The sequence below is a fragment of the Sander lucioperca genome, chromosome 1 (genome assembly GCF_008315115.2).
Source record: "Sander lucioperca isolate FBNREF2018 chromosome 1, SLUC_FBN_1.2, whole genome shotgun sequence".
Classification (NCBI taxonomy): domain Eukaryota; kingdom Metazoa; phylum Chordata; class Actinopteri; order Perciformes; family Percidae; genus Sander; species Sander lucioperca.
Genome location: NC_050173.1, coordinates 50,448,849 through 50,468,418, shown reverse-complemented (window position 1 = coordinate 50,468,418; position 19,570 = coordinate 50,448,849). Strand labels below are relative to the sequence as shown.

Below are 19,570 nucleotides of genomic sequence, written 5' to 3'. Positions count from 1 at the left end.
GTAGGGCACCACCCATTGCATGTTCAGATATTGTATGTCCTGTTCGTTTCCCGACAGGTTGTCTCGATGATGCAGGAGTAGCGTCCATGTTGTTTTCACATTACGACATAAAGCTCATGAACACAACGTAGTCGGAAGAACAACTTCCCAACTCTGGAACTGGAAACATCTGAAGAGCACGTCAATGCCTTGGCAGAGATCTGCGCTCTCCGAGTGCCATTCTAGTTTTCTGATTGTTTCTTGGCGGTTACGTTCTAAAGCACAAATAAACACACTCGCACTTCCGCACCACCCTGCAGGAAGGTGCCGCATTGCCGGATTTTGTGGGAATGCAGCTGAAGTAACATCAAATTGAGCTGCTATTTTAATGAATTTAAGCATATTTATTCTGTTTTATCCTGATATATATATATTTTTTTTCTTTTCATATTATTTGTTATACTCAGCTGTCATGTCTGAGATGTTGTCTGTATGTTTATCTGTCTTGTATGTCTGGTGAGCCAAAGAAAAATGTCCACCCTGGTGGACAATAAAGATTTATTCTATTCTGTTCTATTCTAAGTACACACTTCATCCTGTCTGCTGTGGTTTCTCTGCTCTACGTGTGTGTGGGTCAAACACACACAGACCTGCAGCTGTTTATACATCCATGACACAGACGGAGCAGAGGAGAGAGACGGAGACAGCGATGTAACCTGGTCGCTATGTTTTTATAGACCGCCCTCACACCCTGCACACTGTTATTGGCTGGGGGATACACAGCCACTGCCCAAAGGCTGACACCCAGAAACGTCCTGAACACAGCAAAATAAGAAGAAAATCTGAAAATAAAGGCGGAGGGCAGGATCTCTGAAGATGCAGACACCACCACACACTTCTAGTGGGTCATAAGTGATGATTGAGAGGGATTACTTTTGTATCTTTTTGAGTCTATACACTTTTTTTTTTTTTTTTTTTGTATACGCAGATATATTGTGCAACGTGAATATTATGTCAGCAACTATGAGACTGCATCACTAGCGACCAGAAATGACCCTAAATAACTCAAGACAAATGCTATAAAATAATATTTATTACAGGTTTACTCTCAACAAATAAGTAGTATGAAATGCAATTTAAAACACCAGGGCCAATACTCACATTACATTTGATCTTCAACGTCAAATTGACTTGATCACAAAGCTGCTTAGACCTTCCTGTACACATTTGCCTCTACATATGTAGCTAAAAACAAGGGGGGCGATAGCATAAATACATATGATGAGTTATGAGTCACATACTGCATGATCAGTTGATTTGAGGAGCACCAATGGAAATATTTTGTCAGAACATTTATACGTTGCTTGAATCTATTTTAAAATGCATCAGTTTGAACCAACACCATGTCTGGTTTAAGCAAATATGGATTTGAAAGAGGACACATTTGCTCTTCAGTTTGATATAGAGAACTCAGAAAATGTGAGGTTTTCATCACCATATTATGATACTAAGAGCCAAAAAAACTGATTCATCTTATGCTTATATCATAAGTATATACTCTCAGTACTGTCACTGTAAAATACTTTGATTCATTTAGGTTTTAAGTTTTCTTATAGAGTTGTAATCTGTTGTTTTTTTAATTATCATGTCTGACTTTTTAAAGAGCCAGACCTTGTGTAAATAGTTTTTTGATTTTTTTTGATCTTGCGATTTGACCAAATGTCAAAAATGCAGCTTTCTCAAGTTACAGGTGTATTAAATCTTAGGAACACATTGGCCTTCCTGTGCTGCAGCCCACATATTTCATTTCTCATTATTAGATCCTTCTTTAGCCCACACATTACACACATTAGAGATCCTGAATTCTATTTGGATTATATTGAATGGAAACGACTAACATAAAACGACTATATATGTAAATAATTTCTACGACCATTCCACAGTTGAAGAAATGTTATCCCCACTAAAAACATCCAGCCGTACGGGATTTCTTCTAACCTTCCGGAAGCTTTTAAAATGGGTCAACTTTAGGAAAGGTTTTCCTCGAACAGCTCTTAGAAGTCATTTCCAGTCGCCAGATCATCTTTGTGACATGACCACACACTGATGAAGGAGAAATATTTGGAAAAAATGACCTCATGTTGGAAGATGAAACAATCGTCTCATGTTTTTTGATATTTCCTTAAAAAAAAAAAATAGAAGCTAAACTGTAAGAGACAGGTTTATAAGACTTTATATACAGTGGAAACACGTACAACAAAATGAATACCGCAACAATAAAAGTACTAATAAATGATCTCTTCTGTGTAGCATGATGGGAATCATCTGGTATTTGTCAGTGTTCTCAGACAACAGCTGGCCTCCACATGACTTGAAACGGCGATGATTTCCAGATTTAAAAAGATTCTGATTATTGGCCTTCCACATGACAGTGGGGCCCATTTTACTCTGGCATGATGTCACCAGGGCACATGGGCGTCGGGTAGCTCAGCAGTTGTATACATGTTGATTGTCAGACAATCAGCTTTTGATTGTGCTTATATGCAGAGGTACATTTTTATACACAAAAAAAATCTTTTAGAAAATATCTCAGGGTCACAGTTTCCCTCTATCTTTCCCTGTGAGGTATTAAAGCTTCAACATGTAGTCTTATCAGAGCTGTTATTCATACATGAAGCACTACGGCTAGATATAATCGTAGTATCGTAATAAACATTCTTTATAAACGTATTGACAATGTTGGTCCACTGAGAGACTTTTAATCCGCTGAACACAAGCCTCAGTGTCGCAGTATGAACAGATTCATGTAGGCTTGGTTCCATCATAAGTGTTGGCAGTTAGTATTACAGCCTGAACAGGTACAGTCCGGTTATTTTATTCATCAGTTTGGGTCCGTCCTTTTGTTTTTTGAGTCTTTGAATCCGCTGTGAGTCCTGAAGGAGTGACTTCTACCTCGCTCCATTTTCCCCCTCCTCGTTGGTCTGTTGGCAGTGGCAGCTGTTCCTCCGTGATGGGAGCTGATGGGAACATGGGTTTGGCAGAAGAAGTGTGTGTGTGTGTGTGTGTGTGTGTGTGTGTGTATGCGCGTGCGTGTGTGTGTGTGTTTATGAAGAGCTTGTGTATTTCTGACTGGAGCGGGAGCTGGAGCGGTCTAGTCCGTTCCCGTGACAGGAGCCCTTCCAGCGTCCTCCTGAACCTCGCTCATCCAGGGGAGACGTTCTGTAGCACCAGCAGCACAGGCATGACTGCAGGACACACACACACACACACACACACACACACTGCTTTTTATTGACTGCACTTTGTGTTTGCACTTTGTGTTCTCACAGATCATTTATTATTATTTTTAGGGGTAGAATTAAATACACTTTTGCTTCTACTCTTTTTTCGCTAATGTTAAGTTATATATAATATTGGTAATATTGTGTTTTTGTTGTTTAAGCTTTTATTGTATTACTATCTTCTTTTCTACATGTTCGAAATAAAGCATTCATTCATTCATTCTTGCACTTTCTAATAATGTTATATTTCTAGTGCCAGTGTGTGCCCTCTTACCTGAAAGCAGTTTTTAAACTTCTGGCTGACAAAGTAGAGGGCAATCGGGTTGATGCAGGAGTTTAGGGAGGCCATGTTGATGCCGATGTAATCCATCACTAACAGGAAGCTGGCGGGGGAAAGGGCAAAGTTTACAGTAAGGACTACAGGAAGTCACAGAGCAGAGGACAATGGGCGCTCATGACGTTTGCCGTGTATTTGTGTCGCCCACCTGAGAAGTTCACAGCGGTTGGGGTCACTTTGGTCGTAGATTGTTTTCTTTAGAATACGGCTGAGATGAAGGGGCAGCCAGCAGAGAGCAAAAATCAACACGAGGCAGAACACCGTCTTCGCTACTTCCCTCCGCTACACACACACACACACACACACACACACACACAGACAGACAGACACACACACACACACACACACACACACACACACACAGTCACAAAAGACAAATATTGTTACAAGAGTTGAGTTGAGTGCCTCTGTCTTGTTGGTGGTTACATGGTTACAGTGGATCTGAATGAGTCACCGGCACCTATACCTGTTTCATGTGGTCGTTGAGTGCGATGCGCATGCCTTTTTTGCGACTGAGCATCTCGCAGGACATGAGTGTGTAGAAGATTGCTGTGCAGGCCAGTGGGAAGCAGAAATAGAAGCCAAACAACCACCAGTCTTTCACGTCCTGGTAGAACTTGAAAAAGAAAAATGGCCAGTAGAAAAAGCACAACAACAAGTAGTGTAACGTAAGTTTCTTTGATTGACATTGATTGTACAAAGACTTCAAGTTGAAACTGATGCTGTGTATTATTTTGGTCATTGAACTACAGGTCCTTCTGTAGACTAAAACAGCCTTACATTTCAATTCAACAAAAAAAGTCACTTTTCTGTTTCTATAATGATACTGGCAGTGAAATATGCTTCATTATCTATATTACAATAAATATTAGAATTATATTCTGGTCATAAAAATCACTTAGTACTGACTTATTTAGCTAATGACATAAAGCTCTACTGATGAAAAGACATTGCAGCTTTGTGCTTTATTTACCGTGTCCTGCAATTCAGACCCTTCTGGTTTAAATAAACTTGAAGTATCCACATATTGGAAATGTCTTTGGAATTTGTGTCTTGCTGTGCAGCTTTATGAACATACATAACTTCAGATGGTTTGCATGCAGTGTGTATATATATGGCTTGTATTACATTTTTTGGAAGAAATAATTACTTGTTGGCAGAGCTAGAAAGAGACAAAGAAAGATTTAAAGAGATACTTTGCCGATATTCAACCAACGTTGTATCATAATAGTGCTGGTATATGCAAATGAACTATGGTAAATGCACTCACCTACTCACAGGCCAGCTAAAAAAACCTCCAAGTGACGCGTTTGACTTGGAATTTTTCTGCTGGCATGTTACTTGAACTATAGTCTCACATTGCCAGACCTGGGGGGTCTGGCTAGTCCACACAGCATTCCGGGATGGGAGAAAAACGTGCTCTGGTTTATTGCCATTTCTTTAAACCAATCACAATCATCTTGGGCGGCGCTAAGCGCCGTATGGAGCAACGGCGGCGCTGCAAAATCGCCTCGGGAAGAAACTTGTTTTTTGTGGAACGTGTACATTCAAAAGTAGTTTTAGTCGTGCACCAGAAAACTCTGATTGGACAGATAGTCTAGCTAGCTGTCTGGATTTACCCTGCAGAGATCTGAGGAGCAGTTAACCATAGTTCTCAGAAATCCACTGGAGGTTAGAACGCCAACACAAAGAAAGAGGAAGATAACAGACATCCGGCTAAATAGAAGGACATCTGGCGGAGCAATCCCTGAAGTGGAACGTTGTGGATATGGATAGTCCATATCCACAACGTTCCTACTATTATGTAGAACCAATTTCAAAAATGTTTGAGCCACTCTACTGCATAAACAGCCAAGTTTAATGAAAAGACCCTTTTCAGTGGTAAAATACGTCTTTAAAGAAACACGCTATGCTGTTCAGGTGCTGTTTGTACCTGAAATTAACATCAGGTGCAGGTTGAATAAAATCCACAAGTTTTTCTTTTTCTTCTTCTAATTTAGCCTTAATAGAGATCTAAATCAGTGTGCAGGATCTTTTGACCATATGTGCGTGGTAAAACAATACATTATGCAATCCCAGTATCCAGCTGTTTGTGTTTATTATGTTGTTGTAATGAAGTGGCTACCTTCATAAAGCTGCTCGTCTGTTCTGGATGCAGCAGACACACGCGCAGCTTGTTGCCTCTGTACGGCATCTCCAGCATGTCGAATGCCAGCGCCTCAGGGACTGCGAGCACCACAGCAACCAGCCAGATCAGAGTCACCTCCACTGCTTTCCACAGAGGGATCCCCATCCCCTTCACCCTGCTCCATGACGTCACAGCGTGGTAGCTACGCAAACACAGGTATACAGTATGCAATCTTACATTCCATTCTGTAAAAACTCTGAACAAAGTCTCTCTCATCTGTTTCAATTGGTATCATAAATTGTTACACTGTTTTCCTTTCTGAAGATTTATCTGCGTGAACCTACCTTGAACCAATCCTCCTTTCCTATGGAGCCTCTTTTTTATCTGTCTACTCTCACGTCAACTAAGTAAATGGAGCGATTGTTTGAAAATGTACATGGTGGAATGTAACCAAGTACATTTTCCAACTGCTTACACACGTTTTCAAAACTATGTCTCCTTTTTTCAAAACTCTACACACAATTCCCAAAACTGCACACACAAAATGCAAAATGTCTCACATCTCCTTCAAAATGAAAAACTGCATTCAAAATGCCATAAACACATCTCAAAATGAAGCATTTGCATCAAATGGCAAACACGTTTTTTCATAATAGTACATTTTTGGATATACCATGTACACACTGTTGTTTTAAATCTAAAGGTCTTTTGTCTTTCATAGGCCTATATCTACATTTACAATGTTCTAGAGGGAAAGTAATCTGCTGAGAGTGGTTGAAAAGTACAGTGTAAACACCAATGCAATGTTACAGTAAAACAGAAAATATTTATTTGGCATAATAGGGGGTATCGTATAAAAAAACAAAGTCTGATTGATTTATAATGCTGAAATAGTCATTAGATAGTTGCATGCCTGTTCTCATTTTTGAAGGTTTGAAGTATGGACTCCACTGTAAAGCTACTCAAGATGGGCTTCTCTCATGGTCAATCCGTGGTTGATCACATGATGATTAAGTGTGGCTTTGATCTCATCAGAGATTGCTCTCCTTCTTTCTCCTCCTCCTCCTCCTCCTTGTTGTCATCCCCTGCCTCTCTCTCCTCCTCCCCTTGCTCTCTGTTCATTGTTGGTATCCATTGTTCAAAACAGGTAATCTGACCTTTGACCTATTTATAGGCCTATACTAAAGCAGTGATTGGTTAGTGATCAGGAGGAGTGGGTGTGTGACCTGGTGAATAATTGTAGCATTTAGGGCTGGACCTGAATATTCGAATATTCGAATATTCAAATATTCGAATATTCGAATATTTATTTTTTTTGCACAACCTGGCATCCCCCTCCAAACGGTTCTCATTCGTGCTTGAATATGTTCGAAATATAATACTCTCTTTTACAATTTTCTTATATAGCCTAGCCATTTTAATAGGATGGACAACCCAACCTCATTATACTTAATACATATATTTGCTTCTTCTTGGACTACTAAAGTGTTCCTGCAACGGGAGTATTCTCTGGCTAGAGCGCAGAACAGTTTGCATGGACAGAAGTGCATGCCTGAGCTTGTATTTTGGGTTAAGCTGCGTTGCTTTGACATTGTGGAAAATAAAATAATAGAAACAAAATGTAATATCCTTTTTACCCGTTATTATCAATCTAAATTAATCTACTGCGAAATATAGGAGACTTTGAGATTTTACTGGGACGTCACATGCCCCAGTTAAAACGCCCATGAGTTGAACATCATTACCGTCACGATTCAGCGAAAAGAAGACAAAAATGCCGAAGACATCATCTGTGTGGGAGAACTTTAAATGAAGTGAGGACAAGACAAAGGCAGAGGGTCAAATATGCAATTTGAAACTGGCCTACCACAACAGCACATCAAGCTGAGAAATCACCTGAGTTCTGTAAGTAGAACGAGCTGCTTTTATCCGCCATTTACACCTGATAAAAATGTGCACTTAATTTTCATGGAAAATAACGTGACTTGCGAATAGGCTACGGCAGTTAATAACGAACAGTAAAAACGTAGCCTGCTGTAGCCCAGCCTAATAATAATTTGTCTATATAGGTACATCCCCAGGTATCGGATTCGCAGCCATCAACATGTGTTTCATATCATTAGTGAAGTCTCCATTCTCGGGGCATATAAGCCCTGCTCGCGTGAGGCGCGCCGCTTCCTGCTCACGCTGTTCTGTAGTTTATTAAAAGTTTATTAATTCTGAACGCGTCTGGCCTGTCTATCTATATTGCACCAAATACGACACTGCACTCCCTTGTGAAGTCGTTTGGATGAAAGGTTCTCAAAATAATCAAAATGCAAACAAACAGACAGACACATAGAGATTCCTGCCTTTATTAGAGATAATAATATGTTCAGCCCCCTCTCTCCGAAGCTTCGAATATTCGATGCTCATTACTACCGAAGCTTCGAAGCTCAAAAAATGGTATTCGGACCAGCCCTAGTAGCATTTTCATTGGTTGTGTTTGGAAAAGGAAAGCAAGTCACCTTTCTGTTAGAGTTTAGTGTCGTAGGTAGAGAACTGTGTGTAGTGTTTTATGCAATTGAAAACTGAGTGAAAGGCTGAGAATTATCTTAAGGTTTTGGAGTTTTGGTGTGTAGTTTAGCACTTTGAGTGAGAGGTTTCAAAAACCGTGTAACATGAAAAGATTTTGTGTGTAAGCAGTTGGAAAAACTGTAATCAAGTACTGTACTTATAAATTTGAGGTACTTGTACTTTACTTGAGTCTTTTCTTTTCATGCCACTTTCTACATCTACTATTCTAATCTAATCTCACAGCTGTAGTTACTTTACAAATTAAGATGTTTGTGTGTGTGTGTGTGTGTGTGTGTGTAGAGTAAAAGTCTACTTACCGGTCAATACTGAGGGCACACAGGCTGAGGACGGTGATTCCAACCGAAGCTTTCTGGATGAACGGCATCAACTTACAGACGTACACACCGAACGGCCAGTCCTCGGCTATTAACTGCAGAGAAAAATAATGCAGGCAGACAAGAGAGGGAAGACATTTATAATGAGAGAAGTGTTCCCTCTGCACACAATGAGAGACATCTTTGAGGTTCATGTAGAGGTTCTGTCTTCCTTGTGTCTTCCATTATTACTGTGGCAGCTAGCCAATCTCAAGTTCATCTCTCAGGGGTTATAAAATCAGTTCAGCATCAGGACAATGTTCTCAACACGTTTGATTGTTGTGGAGGACTTTGCACTTGCCAGCCACTTATCAAAATCTGCAGTTATGTGGCTAGCAACACTAGGCTGTATATCCTTATCATACATTTACTCTTATCATGTCACAAATACCTGTAATGCAGGACCCCTGAGGCAAAGAAAATATGACTATTACTCAGATGGTCTGGATAAAATGCAGCACAGCTAGTTACTTAAAATGACTTAAAAGTGTGTCCTGTCAGATTTTGGAAAAATAAAACGAGTTTCACATGTTGTTTTCTGCTTTCTGCTGTTTTTGGAATTCCTCACTGTCACACACAATTGTGGTTACAGTACCAGTTGGACATTTGGCAGTGACTGCATTTACATCCAAGTCCCCTGGATGTTTTCACATCACACACACAACAAACACACACAAACACACACAAACACACACACACACACACACACACACATTCACACACACGCACACACGCACACGCACACACGCACACACGCACACACACACACGCACACGCACACACACACACACGCACACACATGCGCACACGCGCGCACACACACACACACACACACACACACACACACACACACACACACACACACACACCTCAGCTGTTGGCTCGCATCTACTTTTATTAAGTTTTTAGTGGTCCCTTGTAGTTTAGGTGTAGTCTTTTTTGGTATATTGAAAAGATAAATTAACAAAACCACACAAAACCGAAGCTATACACTTGTGAAAAAACCCCACAGCTTTAGATTGCTTTAGATTAAAGTCATACTAAATTAGACACAGACCCAGCTAGGGGTAATCATCGTGTTTTTTTCATATTTTGCGAAACGCCTGTATTGTTGAATCAAGATTTTATGTCATTGTGCACAAGCTGCATCTTATCATTTGATATTGAACAAACACAAATTAATTTGATGTTAATGGCTAGAAATGTTACGATCATCAATTCCAAAAAGTCTTTCAACTACAGGCCAAGCAGAGATCACCTATCACATATGATAAAACAGAAAAATCACCAAACAGACAGACACAAAGAATAAATGTGGTCACCTTAAACACATTGATGGGAATGGCAATGATAATATAAAGCAGGTCCCCCAGAGCCAGGCTGCCGATCAGGACATTGGGTCCATTCCTCATACACTTGTTCTTATATATGATCCTGAGCAGCGTTGAGTTGCCGATGATCCCCACCACAAAGATCAGGCAGGACACGATGGTGTTCACATACTTGAAGGCGTGCTTGATCTCCGTAGGCTTAATGCACATGGGGGGGAAGAAGCCTCGCGGCTGTGGGGGCGGAAGCGGGACAGAGGCGTTGTTCTTGGACGGTTCTGAAGCTTGGGGGCTGCCCTGGGTGTCGCGGACCAACCTAGAGGCTCCGACCTGGGCGACCAGCAGGAGACACAGCAGAGCGGTGACGACCCTCATCCTCGCACGAGTCTCACACTCACACTCACACTCACACTCACACTCACACTCACACTCACACAGCAAGATGTTCGCTCACTCAAGCAGTCTAAAAACACACGCTTAAAGGCACTCACACACACATGTTCACACACATCCACACATCAGGTCTTGCTCCGGGCCTGGCAGCGTTTGACTCCGTTTGTCCTGCAGAGAGAGTCGAAAAACCATCAGCATACAAACAGCTGCATGCATAAGTCACCAATTATTGGATGGATTGACATCAAGTTTTGTACAGACTTTTAAGACTATCACAAATAGTGTGTATGTGCATGGTCTGGACTTGCTACCGCACACACAGTGAGTGATACAGAGTGAAATTGTAAGTTGTTGTGAATGACTTTTACTTGTTTCAATTCAGAATAATAAATTTAGAATAAAGTTTTGAAAATGGGTCAAATTTAACCTGAGGACAACAGGAGGATTGAAAAGATAAAGACATACCTGTTTAGACAGGCACTTTTGTGTGAATCGTGCTCTCACTGTTTTGACCGTCTTGTGTTTGCCCCTTTAAAGCATTTGCCGTATGTCTATGAAAAGTGCTTTATTCTAAATGTTCAAAGTGGATACACAGTTTAGGTATCAAACTGAATAAGTTTGATGCTTGTTGGTTAGTCGTCTATCAGATTGGATCACATCTTAAAATTGGGTTGTTCAAAAGAAAATCTGAAATTGGATTAGATCACATAATTCAGTTTTGGTTTAGATCTGGATTAAACCATGTGTTGTTAAAAACTGTTGTAGGATTGGTATAGGCCTACCTTTAAGCCAAGAACTTGTGATTATCCCGATAACAAACGAAGGGTAGATTTTAGGAGAAAGAAATGTAATATTGGTTTAATAATGCAACATTTGTATCATGAAGTATATCTACATTTATTTATATTTTGCACTTGATTTGTTTAACCGTTACAGTGATAAAATAGATAAAGTGGACATTAGGCTTTCAGTACAGTAAAGTCAAAAAAATGTTATGTTCACCATAAACTAATCCCCCAAATAGCTGTCAATATCCAACAAAAATGAAAGCTGCCAGCAGAGATGAACAGGCCCCCACACCTTCCCCATCGTCTGGACAACAGGAGGGATTACAAGTTGACGCCTCCATGCGTTTCCGTTAGTGGTGTCAACAATAATCGATTCGGCAATGCATCGCAATGCGGGGCATGCATGATTCAGCATCGATGCGGCAAAGTGCCATAATCGATTATGTCACTGTTTATTTTCTGGCCTTGAGTGGACAATAAAGTTGTGAAGTTTCAATTACTTCCGGGGGCATAACAACAACAATCAAGATGGCTGAGGCGGAGGGAGATGACCGCGATAGACGGGTAATTAAAAACGCACCCAAAGCTTAGAAAGCGGACATCTGGGCACATTTCGAATTCTACGAAGTTAATGGGAAACTAGACAAGACTTACGTGGTGTGTAAAACCTGCCACACTAAAATCAAGCACGTTGGCAATACAACTAACTTCACGAACCATGTTGATCGTTGGCATCCTGAGTTGGCTTCAACAACAACAACAAATCATCACTCATTCAAAGCACTGAAAGCAGTGATTTGTGTTTTCTTTTTCAGGTTTGAAAATGCCATATCAAATACCTTGTACCATTCAATTTTATTTTATTTAATGACATTTATGTCAAAGATACAGGAGAGTGAAAATACATACATAGCAGTCAATAAAATCTGTTGTTCAATATCTGACTGCTTGTATTGCCTCATGACTGATGAAAAATTTGCCTTGTTGTGTGCAGTAGAATTTTGATGCATCGCAATGCATCGTAGAATCAAATTGAATCGAATCGTTACCTGGTGAATCGTAATTGAATCGAATTGTGAGGGCAGTGCCAATGCACACCCCTAGTTTCCGTGACTGTTGAATACTGCACATTCTGCAAGGCGCTGGAGATGATGTACTGCAAATTCCTCTGGCTTAGTCTTTTATCAAGTATGAGAAATTTGGACCAGATTGGACAATGTAGATTTGAGTTACAACAACTTCCTGTTGCAGGGGGAAGCGCACAAAATGTCCACCACGCCACGGCAAAATTGTTCTAAGAAAACTAAAATTTTAACAACTTTTCATCAGGAATGCCTTCAGATTTTTCTGAACTAATTGGAAGTCAATAGGGATACATGTACATAGTGCATACATGTATACAGCGTATGTTGACAATGAGAACATTTTTGTGTAATGAAAAAGTCAAATGGACAACAAAAGAAGAGTGCAGTTAAACATTAAACGACGAATGGAATAGTGGTAACTGTTGTTTGTGTGTGTGTGTGTGTGTGTGTGTGTGTGTGTGTGTGTGTGGGGGGGGGGGGGGGGGGGGTTAGAGATACTACTTCTTTCTCTCACAGAGAGCCCTAGCTGGGCTCTGAGCCTCTCAAGAATCATGTGATGCCCTTGGGCATCTCTCGAGATAAATGGGCTGGTTGATGATCGCGGCAATATCTTTAGAGACACGCTATCAGGGTGCAGACACACACACACACACACACACACACACACACACACACACACACACACACACACACACACACACACACACACACACACACACACACACACACACACACACACACACACACACACACACACACACACACACACACACACACACACACACACATATGTGGGTGGTGATGGCGCAGTGGATATGACACATGCTTTTGGTGTGGGAGACTTGGGTTCGATTCCCACTGCGATACATCAACCAACGTGTCCCTGAGCAAGACACTTAACCCCTAGCTGCTCCAGAGGTGTGTGACCTCTGATATATAGCAATTGTAAGTCGCTTTGGATAAAAGCGTCAGCTAAATGACATGTGATGTGTGATGTGATACAAACACACACCACCACCATACACTCATGTTTGTGACTCACTCACTTGCACATTTGCAGACAAAGACACCAAAAACAAGGACAACCTCTTAAACCTCCCCACCCCTCACACCATCACCATTACCTTGACCACACACACACACACACACACACACACACACACGCACACACGCATACACACAAAAACACACACGCACACACGCATACACACAAACACACACGCACACGCACACACACACACACACGCGCACACACACACACACACACACACACACACACACACACACACACACACACACACACACACACACACACAAAGTCACATGGATGAACTCACACACATACACAAACTGGCATTCATAGCTGCATTTGGCTAAAAAACGGCTTGTTCTGTTCACACACACACGCACACACGCACGCACACACACACACACACACACACACACACACAGAGTCACATGGATGAACTCACACACATATCACAAGAAATCAGTTTAGAATTTTTTTTCCTGAAATTAATAATTATAATCTGAATAACGCCCTTGTGTTGTATAACATGGTACCTCATTAGGACATGTCAGAGCAGGCTTGTCTGATCTAATTGGAAAGTTGAGTTTTAACTGGGCTGATCCTTTTGATCTAAAAGATTGGACTTAAGAAACCATCTCCGACCTTTAGCTCAGCTGGCTTCACTTCTTAGAAAAAAAGGAGGTGGAAAGTTGGCAACCAGCAAGGTAAAAATGGAGGAGGAAATTAGTGGTCAAAATATGTCTCTTTGTGTGTGGGAAGAGAGGACAGGAAGAGGAGCATGAAAAATGACAAAAGAAACAGAAATGGAACAGAATGGCAAGAAAACGTCCAGATGAACAATAGGAGGAAAAAGGAATGCGCAGGAAAGGAAAAGTCAGAAGTGAGAGCTGAGGTACTATGCCTGAGAGGACAGGAGTCATTCGAGGGACCTGCCGGCAGTAAAAGAGCAATGTGGGGAAGGTACATGAATTTCCAAAACGGATTCTATTTAAAGGGGTTGCACTGGACATTCAGAACATTAATTTAGCAGTAAATAACTATGTGCTTTGTAGATATATAGTGAAACAATGGCATCATGTGCAGAGAATGAAGTCACACTCCCTCTGTGTGTGTTGTAATCTGAGCTTCTCTGGTCTTTGTTTTGATAGCCAGTCCGGCCGCATGTGCACGTTCGTGCATGGGGCCGTAAAAAAATGTATTTTTTCACGGCCCGTATAATTTTTCAAAACATTATACGTATTAGGAAATAAGTGAAATATCACTTTCCACTTCTCTCTAATCTTTGCTTTATTGTGAAATATTGGATACTTTAACTTATTTGGGACTAATTCCCCCTTTTAACTTTGGTTTGGTAACTTGAATCCTAACGTCCGGTTACATCTGGTGTGGGGGGGGGTGAGGCTTATGAGTTAGAGGACTTTGATATGTGGGCAAAACATTTTTGCAGGTGATGTTATACAAGTAACAGTATTATTGTTTTATTATTATTATTATTATTATTATTATTATTATTATTATTATTATTATTACTTTTAGTATTATTATTATTATTATTATGTTTTCAATTAATGTGTATATTAAACTGTTGTGTAGAATCAACTTTGTGGTTATTTTGAGCTTGTAGTTTTTGGTGTTGTATTGATATTGCAACGTGTTTGTTGCAATAGCATTGTTGTTATCCCCAAATGGAGAAGGGGGGGGCTTCTCCATTTGGGGATAACAACAATGCACATGCCATCACAATGTAGTTATTACTAAAGATGGGAAAGGATGAGACTCAAAATGAAAAGTATCAGCTGAGTTTCAGCTCCACTGCCTCTAAATACGCGGTTGTGACGGTTAACGTTTATAGGCTCATTATCAATTCTTTTAGAAAGTGTGAAATATAGTTTTTCTGCCATTTTCACTGGACTTTATTGGGCTTCTCTGTGAAAATATCCAATAAATCCTGTCTATAAAGGACAAAAAGGCCATGGAACTGGACATAGTTTCATTCTTTGGATTGAAGCATGTTATTGTAAGGGCATGTCCATCCATGAGGCCAACACATGAGCTGCACAATCATCGCAGGTTGTCAAATCGAAAAAGTGTGCATAGTCTAGACTGCTTTGGATATCAGCACTATCGGACTGTGATGATTCGAGCTGCAACAAAGCAGGCCTTCTATATTTTCATTTGCGTAACTGCATGAAAATCATATTGTCATGGTTAGAGAGCTTGTTTACATAAAGGTTTCTTTCAAACCGATGCATTTGCTCAGCCTCTTTTAGCAGAACAGTAATTCTAATTTTCACTCAGCTATTTTCCTCAACTGGCACCTGCTAGATGGTTTTGGTTTGGTGCAACATGTAAATGTTTGCATCTGACAACCAGTTTGATTGCATCTCATTTCTTAATTGATCTGTTAAGTGTGAACTAGTCTCATAAAGCCATAGTGACTTAATCATTTGTTAATGGGGAGCAACAATTATTCATATTACATCATGCCATAATCATGCAATAAATCATCAGGAGTAATGCATTAGTTCAACATTACTTGACCATATGATTTGTACCCTTATTATAAAGTGTTACCAATGAAATTCGACGGTGTGTGAGCAAAACATCGAAACGTATTTGAAATGCAAACTTATTCAGCAGTTACTGAAAATGTGAAATGGTTCACGATGACCAAAGAATACCAGTTAATGAAATCACCAGCCCTATAATTACAAGTTAGATAGATAGATAGATAGATAGATAGATAGACTACACATTTCCATACAAAGTAGGCTAAAGTTTTCTCCACTGCGCTCCAGTTCCGAAGTCATCTAAAGAGGAGCAGTGACTACAGTCACGTTGCTGTGGCTACTTCTGCGTACACCACGCGCAGTCAAACCATTCCTTTGTCACTTTAATTAAACTCTAGGCTATTTAATCAAGTCAAGGTCGATGACTTACCGCGGTGTTGTGGTGTGCTCAAAGTTTCCCGATCAATATTCCAACAGAGTTCCACTAATTGGCCTGATGCTCGGTGAATAATTACGAGTTCTTCTTCCAGCAGTGAAAGTTTCCGCTGTGTCCAGCTGTGCGTCAGGACCGTCTGCTGCCCGCTCCGGCTGAGCTCTGACGCACCGAGGGACTCTGCGATCTTTTATAGCCGCGAGCCGGGAGGCTGCAGAGACAGCCAATCATATCACAGACCCGAGCATCCTTCCACTCTGCTGTCTGGACGCTACTAACTTGCACGCACTAATCTTTTTATACTTTTCCTGAAAATGTGCACCGCTTCACCACTTTTCCCCCTCCAGCTCTTTCATAACAATTAAAAGATTTTTTTTATTTATTGGGCTGATGAAGTGTAGTGTAGGCTTAGTGTTAGCACAGTGGAGATAAAAGAGGAGTTGTCTTCTCTGACGTGCTGTAGAAGAAAAAAAGCTTCAATAGAGGATTACAGTCATGGGAATGGTTCAGCCTGCAGGGTTCTCCCCTGAAGGATCTAACTTCAAAACACAAGATCCACACACTTATGAGAAGCCGCCTAGGCCAAAATTGAATACTTGATTTGCACACACACACACACACACACACACACACACACACACACATATATATATATATATATATATATATATATATATATATATATATGTGTGTGTGCGTACACAAATATGCATGAGAGTATGCATATATACTATATGTGAAAGTGCTAAGTACTGGTAAATATGTGCAAGTCAAGTATTCCATTTTGGCCCCTTCAAACACTTTCACACTTCAAACTATTCAGGTGCTTACTGAGATGTTACATTTTTAGGCTCAGTTCGATTGGAAATATATTGCATTTTCCACCCATCTGACTATATAGTTACTTTGCTGAGAGTGGTTTAACTTGTATGCACTGATCCAACAGGATTTAACAGACCTAAAACCTGGATGACCTACAACATTAAATCACTTATTTTGGGTGGATGTAGGCCTATTCTTCATTCTCTTGGGGAGAATTGTTGGGTCTCTGTAAATCATAGAGTGTGGTCTAGAGTTACTCTATCTGTAAAGTGTCTTGAGATAATTTTTGTTATGATTTGACACAAATTGAATTAAATTAAAGAAGGGGCATTCTTCACAATTAGCAATTTTAACTTCTTCTTTTCCCCCCACCACTATGATCAGCGTTACAACTTTTGATAAATAAAGAAGTTGAGGGCATTGCTGGTGATGACTTTTGTGTAGCATTGGTGATGACATTGATGTCTGCCTTAAACTGTACTTGTAGCTGTAAATGTCATTTTTATCTCCAATGATGCAACTTTTACATTTTCTGTAATGTTCAGAGTAAGCAAAAGTTGCAACAAACTCTATAAACGATATCTGCTTGCAAAAATTGTGTGTGTGTGTGTGTGTGTGTGTGTGTATGTGTGTGTGTGTGTTGTTCTGCACGTTCACTTTGACATGATCAGAACAACTCACAACAGTTCATTTGCGTGTGACTCACTCACTTGCACATGTGGAAACAAAGACACCAAACACACCAAAACACCCCTCCCCTCACATCATCACCATCACCTCTGCCATTAAACCAGCACACACACACACACACACACACACACACACACACACACACACACACACACACACACACACACACACACACACACCAAACAAAGGGCCTTTCTGTGGAGTCTGTTTAATGACACCCATCCCCTGCTCTATTTCGGGAGGACGACTATTCCTGGCGCATCATTATTGTCATTAGCACAGTCTCATATTATTCAATCATTAACAGACATTATCACCATTATACACATGGTTACACACATTAGATCTCCAAAACTCAATGCTGTGTTGCTCTGCACCTGTGTGTGTGTGTGTGTGTGTGTGTGTGTGTGCGCGCACGCGCGTGTGTGTGTGTGTGTGTGTGTGTGTGTGTATGTGTGTGTATGTGTGTATGTGCGTGAGTGTGTGTGTGTGTGTGTGTGTGTGTGGAGAGGACGTGCTGTTGTCCCTGTTGCCCTGTAGTCTACGTGGCCTTGGCAGAGCGATCCTGTTGGATAGTTTCGGTAAACTTCTTCCTGACCTGTAAACACTCTTCATCCTCTTTCACAGGAAACAGGCTCACTTTGAACATTACAGTATGTACTGGAGTTCATGATAGAGTCTGAATGTGATGAAGATTTGTCTTCTTTTAACTCAATAGGTGTGAGACTTAAAGAGGCAAAGACTGACAGAGAGAGATAAACTGAGAGAGATGATCACCGTTGTCTCTTTGAACTTGAGCTAACAGCTGAAGAACTGCAGGCTGATGTCCAATGGGAGGAACCCGATAAACATTTCCAGGACAAGGTGCTTCTCTCTGCACTACCCTGGGACATACAGATGTCTTGTAAAGAGACTCTGTTTCGAACATCCCTTTCCCAGCCCTCATAGTTGTCGTGTAATGTAACGTAATATTTCTGGGAAAATTCACATTACCGTAACGTTCATTTGTTTCTCTGTGACTTACCCAGTAGAGCTATTTATGCTGGGAACTCCACAACCACATCATTCATTCTCCCTCCTGAGTGTGATGTTACAAATCAAATTTCAATTTATGCTCTTTTGTCAGACAAGACACTGTTGACCTTGACCTCTTGAACTTTTGAATTTCTTCACAGTAAATTAAAAAAGAATCCCATATTGTATCACAATAGCTGCATTGTTACAACAAATGCAAATACTTCATGTTTTGTGCATCATTGTATGTACATTTTTTTCTATATACATAATAATAATTACATAATTTGAGGTCTTGACATTTTTTTTAAAAATATATATCTATGGGTTTGCGCAATGCTCAGTCACATTAGCTTTTAATAATTGACCCACTAGCCTAATGGGTGCATATACGGTAACACAATAAGGATTTATTTACAGTAGGGTTAAACTAAATTACACAAATTTGCTGAAAAATAAAGAGCCTTGTACGTCAGACACATCAGGGTAACCTTGTGCCATCTGAAATCACATTAGGCTTTGTTTTTGCTTTGTTTTTAACGCTATCATGTGAAAACCCTGTTACTCCAATTTACTGTACCTGATTTTCATGTTATCTCTTCATGTAAAGGATTACATGCTCATTCATGTGTTGAAAAAGTTCCCTGAACTCTTAGGAGGGTTAAAAGAAAACCTTTGAAACCCTCTGGAGAACGTCAACTGACATACATGTCAACTGACAACATCGAAAAACAGCATATGAATACTTATTTATAAATGCATCTGGGCAAAGGTTTCTGAAGCCCTTTAAAAGGCATAGCTGGCCTGATGATATGGATTATG

At 40.4% G+C, this 19,570-nt stretch overlaps 1 protein-coding gene across 3 annotated transcripts; it reads right to left on the bottom strand.

The window, feature by feature from the left end:
* Nucleotides 1–2,187: 2,187 nt before the first annotated feature.
* LOC116036547 (endothelin receptor type B-like) lies at nt 2,188–16,493 on the bottom strand. Of its 3 annotated transcripts, none has more exons than XM_036005412.1 (9): nt 16,220–16,493; nt 10,398–10,544; nt 9,978–10,362; nt 8,599–8,711; nt 5,723–5,927; nt 4,064–4,213; nt 3,746–3,879; nt 3,535–3,643; nt 2,188–3,224 (listed from the first exon to the last, which is right to left on the bottom strand). In XM_036005412.1, exons 3-9 carry the CDS (start codon nt 10,356–10,358, stop codon nt 3,084–3,086), a joined length of 1,233 nt encoding a protein of 410 aa, XP_035861305.1. In that variant the 5' UTR covers nt 10,359–10,362; nt 10,398–10,544; nt 16,220–16,493; the 3' UTR covers nt 2,188–3,083. The 3 variants fall into 3 exon arrangements, with proteins under 3 accessions (XP_035861305.1, XP_035861312.1, XP_031135954.2); XM_036005419.1 differs by having other exon boundaries at nt 10,404–10,544; XM_031280094.2 differs by having other exon boundaries at nt 9,978–10,544.
* Nucleotides 16,494–19,570: the final 3,077 nt, after the last annotated feature.

Bases quoted from the DNA above. Each gene is read 5' to 3' on its own strand.
- LOC116036547 (XM_031280094.2), bottom strand. From the start codon at position 10,358: ATGAGGGTCGTCACCGCTCTGCTGTGTCTCCTGCTGGTCGCCCAGGTC. The intron at 8,712-9,977 runs GTGACCACATTT...TTTTCTCTGCAG, and splicing joins TTCCCATCAATGTGTTTAAG to TTAATAGCCGAGGACTGGCC. The intron at 3,225-3,534 runs GTAAGAGGGCAC...TGTGTCCTGCAG, and splicing joins AGTTTAAAAACTGCTTTCAG to TCATGCCTGTGCTGCTGGTG.